Source organism: Grus americana, chromosome 1, assembly GCF_028858705.1.
Source record: "Grus americana isolate bGruAme1 chromosome 1, bGruAme1.mat, whole genome shotgun sequence".
NCBI classification, from domain to species: Eukaryota; Metazoa; Chordata; class Aves; order Gruiformes; family Gruidae; genus Grus; species Grus americana.
Window position 1 is genome coordinate 53,286,500 of NC_072852.1, and position 14,721 is coordinate 53,301,220.

General features: G+C 39.5%; 1 protein-coding gene across 15 annotated transcripts in view; it reads right to left on the reverse strand.

Annotated features, from left to right (window-relative positions):
• ANKS1B (ankyrin repeat and sterile alpha motif domain containing 1B) overlaps nt 1-14,721 on the reverse strand; it is a 447,444-nt gene that overhangs the window by 19,996 nt on the left and 412,727 nt on the right. For all 15 annotated transcript variants that reach the window (XM_054812812.1, XM_054812811.1, XM_054812807.1 and 12 more), the window contains 2 exons: nt 9,791-9,919; nt 5,574-5,645 (listed from right to left, as the gene is read on the reverse strand). In XM_054812812.1, coding sequence (XP_054668787.1) covers nt 5,574-5,645; nt 9,791-9,919 — 201 coding nt within the window. The remainder of the gene's footprint in view (nt 1-5,573; nt 5,646-9,790; nt 9,920-14,721) is intronic.

Below are 14,721 nucleotides of genomic sequence, written 5' to 3' on the forward strand. Positions count from 1 at the left end.
CAAAATAAACTGGCGGCTTATTTTGAAAAAGGCAATACATGCAAATACAAACCATATACTCTAAAGTACAAAACATATAACCTAAAGGGTCTTTAATCCTTTCTAGACAGGGTCGTACTGCAATACCTTGTTCTGCGCTGAACTGAGAGCACTAAGCTAACACTTCTGAATACATGTACAAAACATGGTATCTCTGTGCACACACACATGCGACTGAATAAGAGATTCAGGAGCACATGTAGAATAGTGTGTAAGATGCTCACACATTAACGTGACGTACTGAAGCACATGGTGTAATGCAGCCCACTCTCATAATGCTTTCATCTCATCTATTCATTGCCTGCCAAGAGGAAACGGGATACACTGGTACTTCTACTTTGCCACGTTGACCACTTTCATGTACTTCTCTATACATTTATAACTGGATTACTCAGCTTTCATACAGTGGCCAAAATGAAACCACGTTCATTTTTAGTTTTACTGCATATGTAATTATACTTGATCTTGCAAACACACAGTAAAATTACATTATTCAGCTATACCAAGCCACTAACAATTCCATACATAAATTCTGAGTACAAGTTTATGAGCCTGTAAAATCTTAAGATTTCATCTTGGCTTTTTACTTTTGCAAATTAATCTGCTAATTCTGTCCTATACTGTGTTTTAATAGGTACCTGAAGACTGTAGCTGGCGATTTTGCTATTCAATAACGTACTGGAATCCACTTCACTAAGAGATTCTGAACATTTTCCCATACTGGTAGCAACTATTAATTCCAAATGGCATCCAAGTGCATTTTTCAAAATATGTATTGGTACCACCTACTATCATACCCTTAAGCCTGTTACTTACTTAAGGCTCATGAATCCTCATTGAACAGTTCCTTTTGAGTGAATCCCTTTGACAATATCATGCATGAGATGAAACTGAAATAAAAAGTCAAAATTCACATTTGACCAGTTAGTTTTGAAGCCAATTTTGAAACTAGAGTCTGCCTTGTAACAAATATTTACTAACTTCTCTCAGTCCAAAAGGCTAAAAAATGCATCACTGACATAATTTAATACCTCTTGGAATAAGATAGCATCTGTAATCCCTGTGGTACAAGACTGTTTACTTCTCTACAATTAGTGGATGCCTCCAAGCTACATCATTAATATGAACGTTGCACTGGGGATGCACCTGCAACTCATCTACTTGAGAATGAGAGGTTTTTTGCTTTTGTGATATCTGTACACACTCATCTGCTGCTGAAAGGGCAGCACATCCCTCCTGCACCTTGGATTCCTTTCAGCCACAGAGTTCAAGGACATACAATCTGAAGAACGTGAGACGGCAAGATGTGGATGTGCATAAGGTCTGGACATATTTAAGACCTCCCACCACTTGTTTTTTGCCTTTTGAGTAATATCCATGTGCTTGTTCCACTGCAGACCCTCCCAAAGCAGTGGACACATGACAGAGACAGAGCTACAAGTCCAACGAGAAAAGAGACTGAAGAATCTAAATTCTCAAGTACAATATTTGATCCTGACATGGCATTTGCCTGGCTAGTTTCACCAGGAGGCCTATGGAGGACACTTCTGTTTTTGGGGAAGAAATGAAATGGAGATTGAAAAGTAGAAAGGGATTAGCAGAAGCAAGGAGACTGCCATCTATATCCAGGTCCTCCTTCTTTATGTAAGAAGAAATCAGGAAGGAATGTGCCCAACCCTGCCTATTTTTAGTGAAAGAGTCTACTCTCTTTCATCTTCATCTACCTCTCCAGAGAGAAGAGAAGCAGACTTTTTAACAACTCCAAGTTTGCCATTTTGGTCTTAAATCAGCAAGATATTTAAACACCTGCATTGTGAATAGAATTATGTTGCTGGTTCCCCAGAACTTTGACTTGAAATGTAAGAATCTCTTTTCTAACATGAAAACCTTTAAGAAAGATACATAATATTCAGGAAGGTGGCAGGATCAAAGAACAAAATCTAAGTTCCTTACTGCTGCAGAAAATATCTGATTGGTTCGGACTGTGTAATTGGTGTATGCAACATTAATGATTTTACATTACAGCAAGGAAAGAGTCTACCTTGCTGCTGTGATCGTGCCAGTAAGTATAAAACTGTCCCCTTCCTACCTGGTCAAGGAATTCAGGTGTGTAAAAGCCAGATGGAGTCTACTGTAGAGAACAAGTCTCTTCCTAGCTCCAATTAAACTTTATTCCTTTTCTTTATTTTGATGTAAACACATTCTAGTCTCGCTTCGTGTTCCTATGGTGATTTGAAGTGAAGGCAGTAATCTGATTGAAAACACAACTTGTAATATTTCCTATTCCACACTGAGAAAGATGAAAGCTCTTAAGTTCTTGAAGGCATCTCTCAAATATAATTAATAAATCTATTCTGGCCAGGACAGCAAGATTTAATCTCCAAGTAGCAAAGGTCAGTTTACAGCAGGTGGGGAATGGAGATAAGGAGAGAGACAGTGCTGTTGACTGCAGAGGGAGTTTGCGAGAGAAAATAGCTGGAAACAAATAGGAAACCATAAAATATAAATCCATCCTTGGAACGCAAATAAGTGAATGGAAAAATAAAGTATAATCCCTCTAATAGGCACACTTCCTGCCAAATATCCATAATTTTGGATGGCTGCACGAGTCTGCAATTTGGGTGGGAAGAAAAAGCATGTATAACCTTGACCCCCGTGCTGAGCTCATTTATTGCATCTGCGTGATTTTCCCCAAACAAATCCATCACCTGCCCTGCTGGAGCACACTGCTGCACAATGCTGAGAAGCACAGTGGATGGCCAAGAAGAGTTATTAAGACAGAGGTTCCCAGGTTTTTTCTTTGTCTGTTTGTTTTTACGTTACAGAAGATTTAGGATCACCCTTCACTCTTAAGCTATAAGAGAAGGAGGCTGCTGTAAGCCTCTCTGTGGAGAGAGGCGAGGGATATCTGCATGACACTTCCCTTGAGAACCAAAACCATCAATTGCAATAACTGAAAGCACAGGAAGCATCTACAACTAACAGAGAGGGATCTGCAGTCAGCAGACATGTCATTTTTGTTGTTTCTCTGTATCTATGAATGATTAAGGAAGATCAAGATACTTCTTTTTCACTGACAGGCTTCTTTCGTCCTTGTGCATCTGCTGACCTGGAAGATATCCAGTGAATATCAACACTTTTCTGAGCAGCATTAGGTGAAAGACAGAGAAGCTAAAGCCACATTGATAGAAAATTTAGGTACCTAATTTTCATACATTCTTCTTAAAAACCATTATGTGGCTGACTCAAGAACGACTAAAAAATTGCAGGGAAGGACCTCAACAAGATTATATGTGACACACTCCCCCCCAACATGTTTCAGATTGCAGCATGCTATGGATTTGAAATATATAAATGGAAAAAAACCCCAACTAAAAACATTTTGCTCTATCATGTTAGTACAACCCTATGTAAAAATCTCACTGACTCCAAAGACAGTGGACAAGTGGGCAGAATTCAGTACCTGAGAAGCAGTCAAATAATATAGCTTTTCACTTCTTTTTTTGTAAGTGAAATGTCGCTTTCAGTACATGTAAAGTAAAATGTAACTATAAAAGAAGCCACATTTTCAATGACTACCCAGTAGTACTTAAATACAATAATGAACATCACAGCAAAACTTCAGGATGACTTAGGACAATCTGGACACCCAATTCATAGCCACCAGCTTTCAGAACACAACCAGAAGGAGAAAGTTTTGGAAAAAGACACATTTTTCTCACTGGGAAACTTGTACTAAAATAATAATCTGTTCCCATTAAGTCAATGTTTTTTGCTTCTGACTTGAACAGGCATATGATTAAAAGGACTACATAGAAAGAATAGATGAAATCCTGATTAAAAACTGTTTTATTCAAACCTCTTTGCAATAAAACCCCCTCAAAACAGAAAATAAATATTCTCACAGCACCATGGTTTCAAAAGAGAATGTAAAAAATAAATATATATAAACCCAATCACTGTATGCCCTGTATGGCATTATAAGCTACTACTGCAACTCCATTATTTTTATAGAAAAATTGTATTTTAAATTAAACTTGTTTTCAAACACTTATTTTTTCAGGTATATAGTTTAAATTTGCTAAATTTATTACTTAAATAAAAATCTTAAAATGGCTATAAATTATTTAGAGTGACTTTTTGATGTTAAGCTTCCTAGTTCAGTCAAATAACTTACTGAAGTTGTCATGTGCTACTATGGTGTCAAATTCTGCCCTAAGATCTGTGCAGGCATATGCCTAAAAAAATCGCACTACTAAGTGTGACAGTTTGAAAACTGGATTGGAAGACGGTATGCTTGCAGCCTCAATTAATTCCCCAGAACAGGTGTATGTGACTGTAGACCCCTCTGTGTGAAGTTGCTGGGTTTTTTTTTTTTTTAGGGGTGTTTAAACCCAGGTAAGGAATGATTAGCATGTAATTAGCTGGAAAGCCACAGATCTTCAGGCAATCTAGTACGCATGAATTACTGCCAGCCCTTAGCTAAAACAGCTTGTACAAAAGTCTGTGTGCTGCAGATAAGTAACCAATAGGAAATGGTTGTCTGATTGCATGAATTTTACACATCTTCTAGCTTTCTAATTGATCCGAATGCTACGTCTAGTGCTCAGAGGCATCTTGCATAAAAGGCTTATGGTCCACAGAATTAAGGATTTCACTTGTTCATCTATGTAATTTTACACCTTCGGTAGATCACCAAGCAATTATATTCTTCGTTAATTAATCATGCCAGACCATGATATATTTGTCATCTCTATGAACAGGTGTGTTCTTATTTCAACTACAATTGGGAATAAATAGTGTAGCTGGCCTGTGGCTTGCTATGAGCTTCCAGCAGCGGTACGTTTGTTGGAGATAGACTGAGCCTCATTGTAATTTTCTACAAACCAGTATCAGGCCAAAGAGCCACAGGAAAACATATTCTTACTAGTTTGAAGGAAACCTAACTGCTTTTCCACCACCAGGTGAAACTGAATTAGTTCCCTTTTCATCCTTCAATGAATAAGCATGTAACTCCCTCATGATAAATGGGAATACTCATGTGAGTACAGGCATCCACAGGATTATGTGACTGTAGGATTAGACCATACGTAAAAAACAATGGCTTTGGTAACATGTTAATATATTTACAAGTACGTATCTTCACACAGTAAATTCACTCTATATTATTATATATGAGCTATAAATTCTGTTTATAAAAGCAAAGTGATATGGGCGCATTTAAAGTGTCTGGAAAGTACTCAGAAACAAACTCGAAGATTCAAGAGAAAAGAGAATGCATACATTTACTTTTTTTCTTAGATACAAAATAAAATCTACCTTTAAATTTTGATATTAAATTTTGATATCTTGAAACTAAGATAAAAGGTAGAACAGACTTCCTACTGAATGCCAATGTAAATGCAAGGGCAATGGAAAACAAATGGGTAACAGAACATTATAAAAGCAAAAAGGGCACAGTACAAGTAATCACTAGCTAATATTATTTAATATTATGATGACAGAAAAAGGAGTAGGTTTACTGACTTACTTACCCTCATCTTTGCACACGCATCCTGTGTTGACTCTGTGCCTCTTAACTCTTTTACCAGCATAGAACCTAAATACTAAAACAAAAAAAAATTAAACTTCATGTAACTAAAATCCCAGAACAGACAAACATCCGCAGAAATGTACTAAAGATGCCTAAAAAACCCGACAGTGGTAGCAGACAACTTCCTAGTTTGTGGTTTTAGAGTTTTTTTACTCTGGAGTTCTCTGATAGATCATTTAAAAGTGTTAACCTATGAAACAGGATGCACAGGAACAAGTGTATTGAATCAGATGGAGCCCTTTGAAACGGTATCGGAAAGTCTTCCAGCTTATCACCTTAGTCACTCAAACAAGCAAATATTACAGATTCCGTCTGAAAAATACCATTTGATTAAAAAATGGAGAATCTGCTTTTTTTAGCTGCCATCTGCCAAACTCATATTGCTATGTGTGCAATCACGTGGATGTAAAGGGCAGCAGAGATGTTAACCTCCGTGTACTCAATCTGTAACTAATTTATGTGCAAATAGCAGAGCCCGATGTCAGCAAACAGAGAAAATAAATGTGAACTGAAAACTAGTTTAAACCATTATTTCCTCCTAAGAAAAGACTCACCCTGAACTATTATCTTGAAGCCTTTACTGATCTGAAGGAGGGCTGGGTGAGAGGAAGCACCAGGGTGCTGGCGGTTTGTCCCGGCTCAGCTTGCTGAAAGCCACTGTGCTCTCAGAGGAGCCTGCTCATCTCTGAGGGTACACAAGGCAGCGAGTGCCTCGCTGGCACATCCCCTTTCCTACCTGCCTCTTCCTCACCCCGGTCACTTGCTGGCATGTGCAGTTTGAGCCCTCCTGCACCCTGACAGCAGGCTCTGGATTTGTTCCTCTGGGGACTCCAGTACCTCTCCGCAACACGTGTGAACGGCGCTGCTCCTCCAGGGATGGAGCTGGCTGCATCATCCCTGCCGTTCTCGCCTAGCAGAGAGGGGTCCTGTTACTGCTAACAGGGCTGTGCGAGAGCCACGCTCTGCCTCTAGATGCTACAGGTGTGTGCACATGTTTGTATAGGCCTGCGTGCACAGGATCTTTCTGTATTTCTATATAGAGTCACACCCAAGTCTGGCTTAACGGGGGAAAGAGGACAGCAAGCCACCCCTCGTCTCCTGCTCCCCAGGCACAGAGATGTCTCTCTTTGCATTCTCACTGCAGCGCAATGTCATGGCTTCGCTTAAGTCTTCAGTCCTATGTGAGCATCACAGGAGCTGATGTCATGCCGCTGGTGAGAACGGGGCAGGTGAGCTCCAGGAGGAGAGAAAGCACCGTGGGTGGGAGCCTCTTCCCAGAGGATGCTGCAGCCCATCACCACTGCCTGACCTTTTTCGTTCTACCACACTGACTCCCCTTGGAAACAGTCTATGCTGACCCAACCAGATAGTGAACCAGCTTCATCTTAAACAAGAACCTATCAAAAATAACTTCAGTGACAGCTGAACGCAAGCTGGAACTGAACAGAAAGCGTACTGGTTCAATTCTCTGGTCTCCTGACCTAAACTGAGATATTTTCTTTAAAGCCTTCAGTTCACACTATGTACTGCAGGAGTCTCTGACCTGCAAGAAAATGCATTAATATTTCAATGTAGACAGTAGCCAACATGGTAATTAGTGAGCAACACTTTACAGGGCATTATAAATGGAAGGGTGAGCAACACCAACACTACCAGATAAGCACAAGCAGAAAGGAACGAATGAAGGGCATTCCTGGAGGACTGCAGATGTGAAAGATTCATAAACCAAGCAGCTGCGAGTCCAGCTGGGGGCTTGATGGTGACATGAATAGGGCTTTGGGCATTAATTTGATGGGATGGCTTGATATCGCCCTTGCAGAAGAACAATAAATTTAAAGCAAGCTCTGAAATTAGAGAATTAAACCAAAGTGTATTGAGTTGAACAGTATCTTTCTCTGGATCCTGCTGTCTGACACCTTTGACATTCCTAGCCTTCTCTGGGAAAGATGTAATTAATTGCTTCAATTTCTTAATTTTGTTATTGTTTTATAGACTACGGCCTAACAAGTTAGTATTTCCTTGAAAGCTATCAGTTGGTCAGGCATCGGGGAAAAAAAGCAGTGCTTTTGAGCTCATGGCAGAACAAGAGAAAGAAAGAGAAGAGATATGCAGCTCCTGTTCCATCTGCACAGCAGCAAAATGCCTCAGCTGCAGGCACTCAGAAATGCTTCCAAGGGTAGACTATGGAATAGACAAACAAATCACAGAGGTACTGTCCAATTTAGTTGCCAGAAAAATCTGAAATTGCTTTCCTTTGACTTGCTGTACTTTTGGAAATGTTCTTTCTCAAAGACCCAGAGCATGCGGGAGCAACACACAGGACATCCAACAGTTCAACTGAGTGGTGCGACACACAATGAAAGCTGCCCCTGTTATAACTTCCAAGCCAGGGTTTTACTCCATAAGGCTGAGGTCATTACAGCACAGGGAGCTGAGACAGTGCAGTGACACACGATCCTTAGGAAAGGAAAATATTTCCTTAATCAACAATAACTTGGATATTTTGATTTGGTGATTCCTTAATCACCAGTAACTTGGATATTCCTGGTCATCCCAACTTCACTTCTTTAATGATCCACATGCCTTCCAATCTACTACAAAGGTTACATATGATTATGAATTTACTGCTGGATCAAGTAATGAGATAAGAGGCACTCTTGAGATAAACCTGTTCACTTTACTGAAAACTATGAAAAATATTTAAAGAACTAGAAGTCACTAAGCTTGCTTTTCAATTTGAGGTGCTGCATAGGAGGAGAGCAAGACTGAGATCAGGCGAGCTGGACCTTGACCACGACTTGCTGAGGAAGGCAGAGGTTCTAGTTCCTGTCCAGGGACAATCACTGCATTCATGGCAATTTCTACCCCATGAAGGTCTGATGGAAGATACAGATGTGCTCTAGCGAGACAGGCCTGTAACACCCCTTCTGCCCCTCCTCAGTGGGAGCCAGGCTCTGTCCCACCTGCACTTAGTCTCTAATTCCTGCCTTTTCGTATCTGCTTTAAATGAAGTCCCGCAGCCCCCAACTCGCCCCCCAAATGCTCCAATGTTTGGTGAACAGAGCATTATTCTAAAAAAGCACTAAGGATCCACGCTTCTTCAGGTGAAGAGGATCTAAACCCCATGTCCTGGAGAAGTGGTTAACCCCCAGCTATTATGCTAAAGGCACTACAACTACTGAGCCCCTTTCCTTTGTAAAATAAATCAGCCTTGCTTCATCAGGTGGCCACTTCTGATGAGGACACAGTGGTCTGGGAAGCACCTTCAGCAACTTTAACAGCGTTTTCCAGCAAAGTTGGAAGGGGAAATGTAAGAGTTTAAACAGGTGGGCTGAGGCACATCTTCAGATCCCCAGAAGCACTGGCCCTTCCACCCTGTTGATGGTGAACTCAAGGTTTCAGAAAAGTGTTTTTCATTTAAAAAACAAAGTCTTCCAATATGACTTTCTGTACTTCAGGAAACCTTCCGTTCCTTCACAAACATTTATACCAGCCAGAGAACACTAATCGTCTTTAGCTGTAGAGGGAAGCTCCATTTCTCCAGGGATGGGAAGTGGGAATCAGCCACAGTTATTGGGAGGTATAAATACTCCCTGCTCTGAAGGAACTGACAGCTACTGGTACTTCAAGTAGTCATCAGTTTGGAAGAGGTTTGAATGTGTCCTTGTCCCATAGACAGAAAACATTTCTTCAGGACCCTGATCTTCATCTTCCCTAGCTCCCTTCCAAAACCAGGTGTATAAAATTCAGGCAAGGCAATACTTACTTTAACTACTGTTAACAGAGCATTAAGGGAGGCATGAGGATCCCATATTACATTGTATTATTTTTCCATAAGTACCAGACAGGGAGTTGTGACGGCTGAGAAGTAGGGGTGTTGTTCTCACTATCACTTCTACAACACTTAGCCACTTATTCATAGTGTCATTTTTCTAACACTATTGCTACATGGACGGCAATATATCACAATATTCAGAGCAAAAACTACTGTGCATCCTTGTTTCTCATTCATTACAATTACAGTGTTTCAGAGGAAGTGGCCTGTCTCATTAAAAGTGACTGAAAAAATATTATAAATGAAAAAAACTAACAGTTTATCAAAAATCTAAGATTAAGATATTTATACCAAATCAAACCACTAAATTTGTCAACACTTACAAATGCTTTATAATCGCATGACTGGAAGATGAGTTTCTCTGGATGATGTTGCCAATATTGTACAGGCGTTGATGCTGTGGCTTCATTTGGAGGTCTCAGGGTAATTGAAGGTTCTCCCCAGTCTCCTGTCTGAAAATCACAGTTGTTCAAGATGTAAGAGAATTTGCAGGCAAATTTGCTATAAAATAGCCCTCCATTGTTGTGCTCAATTAACAATAATTTATTTTCTACACATAGAGCCATGTTGCTAAAATAAGGGAATACAACTCCTACAACGTTTTTCATGATTTAATTTATAATCCAAAGTCATCTACTGTAGTGTTTAATGAGGCTTTAATTAAATCTATTTGCTTTGAGAATAAAATCATTAGGCACCGGAAATGTTCCTTAAAAATAACTGTTTACAATACATACATGAGGATGAGAGCACTCAAAAAAAAAATCATGAGATGCACAAAAATGCTATTCACAAATTCTGCTATGTGTTTTACAAGCTTTTCTACACAGTTAATGTCTTCCATTATCTAGCACATATAACCGATAACTAACTTTCCTAAACGGCTAAAAACTGAGACTTTGCTTTGATCTGAAGACTTAGACATTCTTCAAATATAGGAGGCCTTCTTTAATCTCTTTATGGATATTTACTTTGATTACCTTCTCTTGATGTCTCATTGTAGAGTTACTAACATTGCCCTTCCAGATCGATCATTCTCATTGATATAGGTGATTGCCTTCCTGAGCTGTCATCTCCCTTCTTCCCCAAAGCCCTCAGAGAACATGGGTAGGACTGCAGTTTGCTGCCAAATCCCTTCACAGGACACTCTCCTCCCTTCCAAAAAGGGTCAACGCAGGCATTGGTACAGGAGTGCCCCCAGCATGGCAGTGCTGGTCTGGGTCTCACCCGCCATTGTGTATTTTTGGACATGGCTTTATTGGACCAGAACTGACTGTGGGCCCTTGGGGGCTCCTTTCACCTTGCAGCCCCACGCAAAAAAAAAAAATATTGCTTTGAGGTTATTTATTTTTTACCTGTGATCTCTCCTACTTTTGGTACACATGTGCCCACACTGCCCATGTCCTCAAAACCAGGGATGCTGCCAAACCAGCATCAGCTCACTTTAACTGAAAATGACCCATGGATGGTGTCCTTCTCCTCCTCCCAAGCCCTCTTCCCTCTGTCACGAGCCCCACTTCACCCCTACTCTGGTTTGGTCTGTCTCTGAATTCCCCTTCTCCTTCCCACTCTGGCTTTTGGGGATCATATTTCTCCTTCCTGATCCTCCTTCCTCCCCTGCTGCTTCTCTCTGAAACTATTTTACCCTCTCCTATATGATTATTTCTATTTGGATTATGCTACTTCTTTCTTTACCTGCATGTATCTCTGTGTATTTTGTCATATTGTTAAAATAGGTGTTGAAGCTGGCAAGGAATTGTCATCAGCATTTCACACAGAATATGGCTAGAAGTTAAGACTTTTAAAGCAAAAAGAAGTTAAGCATCAAAAACACATGAAAAAATTCTTATCGAAGACATTCAAAAGTCTGGCAAACTATGACATCCTACTAATTAAATCAGAACAGAGTAAACAAAACATGTACATCATTTTCATGTGTCACAAAATAATGAAATGACACACATTTGCACAACTCTGCAATGAAAAGCAAGAGATAAATCTGGAAACATCAACATTACCCTGCCAATATGGTAACTTCAAGCAAGTGAACATCATAAAACAAGTTGAACCTAGTTAATGTTGGCACTATTAGCACATCTACAAATTATACAGTATTGTAATTTCTGGTTTGCCTAGTTAAGTTGCCTACATGCTACGGATATGACTTCAACCTCAAATTTTGAAAGGAAAGCAGCAGCAGCAATTGGTCCAATTTTTGGCATTCTGTATCCACAAAAATGAATCCTTCCGACCACTAATGTATAAAACCCTTCATCATATTTAACCTGAAGAGGGAATATGATTTCTTTAAGAAGCAGTTCTCCTTATAAAATAAGGTTTCAATCATATTACAAGGGGTAAGGATCTGCATCCTTATTAGTGGAGTTTGTATTTGACTACAAGAGAAGATGGATTGTACCCATCATAAATTCTCTTTCTTATGAGCTGCTCAAGGCCATAGCTAACAGACCACTTGAAATAGTCCCTTTTTTTTTTTCCCCCCCTAATAAAGACACACTCCTGCATGTTCTGTGTAAGGAAGCAGATCTCAGAAGGTACATCCTATCCATTTAGCAAAAGGTTATTATGATGGGGCAGGAGTAAATCCAGGATAGAGAAGCTATAAAAGTACATCTTTTGAGCATCGGTCTTTCCACTGAGGAAGCACTGGGACAGCCATGAGATAGGAGCAGAATTTCTATGGAATAAATGACCCTGGTTTGTTCTCCAAACCCTTCTGTTGCTCTGGTCTGCAGGTGACTTTTCTCACATGTAGAAAATGGACAGTACTGACAAATTAAACAGGTTATATAAGGAGTAAAATGAATACATCATTTTACAGTTTGACTCCCTTTTGCATGAAAGGTATTATAAAAGCATGGAGAACTGCATTGTTTCTGTCTGTAAATGAAGGGCAGTGACACGAGGAACAGTGATTACCTCTCGTATTGGTTCAATTTTATAAAGGAGCTAGGAAGCAATAATCACGAGGCAATGAGAAATAATCTTCAACCAGGCTAATAAAACTAGTGTACGAGACACTTAGAGAGGGACTGTGTGGAGACCATTCGTTTGTATCCACTAATTGCTTTTAAATCAGACAAAACAGAATTGATAAGACTGCTGTACATGTCTCTAGGATGACCTAAACATGTGATACAGCTGAGGTTAAGGGCAGGCAGAGATACAGGGGTTCTGCTCTTCCTGACAGACCGCTGCACCTGAAGACCCTTCATGTATTTCAGTGCGTCTTGTAGAGGGAGCGGCTACTAAGAAAAGCTGCATCAAATTAAATGTCATAGATACAGATTATTATGATGGATGAAGAAGACATGTTATACCAGAATCATAACATTTTCTTCTGTAACTGTATCTTAAGTGTCTTTTAATATTCAGCAGAAGTGGCTTCTGATCTCCTCTCCTTTTATTTCATACCAAACTCCTTAGATTTTTAAACCATACTATTGCTAGTATTCATTACCTATTTAGACTGAGTTATAACAGGGTAGTCTCCAAAGCCCAGATCCATGAAGATGTTTAGAAGTGTAATTCCTATTACATATTCCCCATGCAATTTCCTTTTTTCAATTTCCTTTTTTTTTTAAAGGGAAGAAAGGCTTTTAAACAAGATTTAGACAGCTAAATACTTCCATAAATCTGGGCATTAAAAACCTCTACAGAAGGAAAGGAGCTCCTCAGCTGACTGACTTGAGTCAGACACTGGAATTCTGAGATTTAGGATGTGATGATGGCAATTAACTTCAGGTAAAATACAAAGTAGGAAGATCTTTGACCTAGAGAAGACTTGAAACGACAAGTCTCAAGTCTAGGGTAGAAAAATATGAATTACTAGTAGTTCTAAATCTGAGGAACTGGTGTGGAACAACTCACGGATGATGTATTGAGATTCAGGACCTTCATAAGCACCTAAAACTCTTTCAAGCTGTATAGAAATGTCCATAAATTGCCGAGCACGACCAACTATGATGTTTGATTTAGTTTTTTAAAATAGATATGATAGGATAAGGATTTTCTGGTTTGAATATTTAATTTGCAATTATAAGAAATAATCAAACATTTAAGCTTATGTATTTTTTATGACACAATATACGTATGGAGATTTTTCTCTCTCTGATGAAGTAGAAAGGCAAGAGATAATTTATTCCTCATCTAACTTTACAGCTCATCAGACAGCTGTGCAATTTATCACGTGGTTTTTGCTGTACTGCCTGTGTTTTAGTATTCTAACCTCCCCGTGCCTTTAACCAGTGACTTTCCTCTCTCCGGCCTCAGTCACCTTGAGAAAGAAGATGTTTTGCTCCACGTTTTGCAGGTGAAGAATTTACAATCACAAAACAGTCTCAGATCAGGTGCCAGAGTGGTAAAGCTTCAATCCTTTTACAGTGACAACTTTTAACCATAAAGGTCACAGCCTTAAAAACCAATTTCTCATGCTCTTGCAGTATTTCATAGCCCTGAAAATGGGTAGATCTGCACTACTCCGTGCTCTAGAACGGGTCAGATGCTTGATGTCAAATGAACTACGGAAGCAGATTACTGCTATTAGGTAATATTTTTACAATTGTTGCACATTTTTCTATCTCATCCCATTCTCTGAGAACTGTATCTGACTCACATTAAAGGCACCTGGATGCAGAGGCAGTCACAGGTAAAAAGTAATCTCAGTACAACTTCCATAAAATCTAACACCTGCCTCATCTTTTTATAAAAATGCCAAGTTAAAAACCCGCCACACTGCAGAAAAAAAATAATAAAAAAGCCTGGTTTCGAGTGGCTTGAATGTATTCATTTTTAACAAGGACCACATCTTATAACTTTTCAACTGTTAAAGCCTCATGCCTGGTTATGGTAACATGCATTAGTCACCATGACAACAATAAATTGGAGCACACATAGATACAACGCTTCTGGCTGAAAAATTAATAATTTTCTCCTTGTAAGAATTTTAAATGTTCTGTGGACCAGCCAAATCCTCATTATTTGCTTATGTTTTAATTCCTAAAGCGAGAGAAATTTTTTTAGCTCCTTATATCTTTGTTTTTTGAAATAATGGAAACAGGTTTGTGGCGTACTTACATTTTAAAAGCTTCTAAAGGTCGGTGGCCAAAACGGCCCCTCTCTGGCAGAAATGCTCCAAGGAGGCGGTTACATGACAGGAATTAGGAGAAATCTACAGCTCCCCTGAAATACCGTGCTGAACGACTGGCTGTCGTCCTTACCAGGCTGCGATACG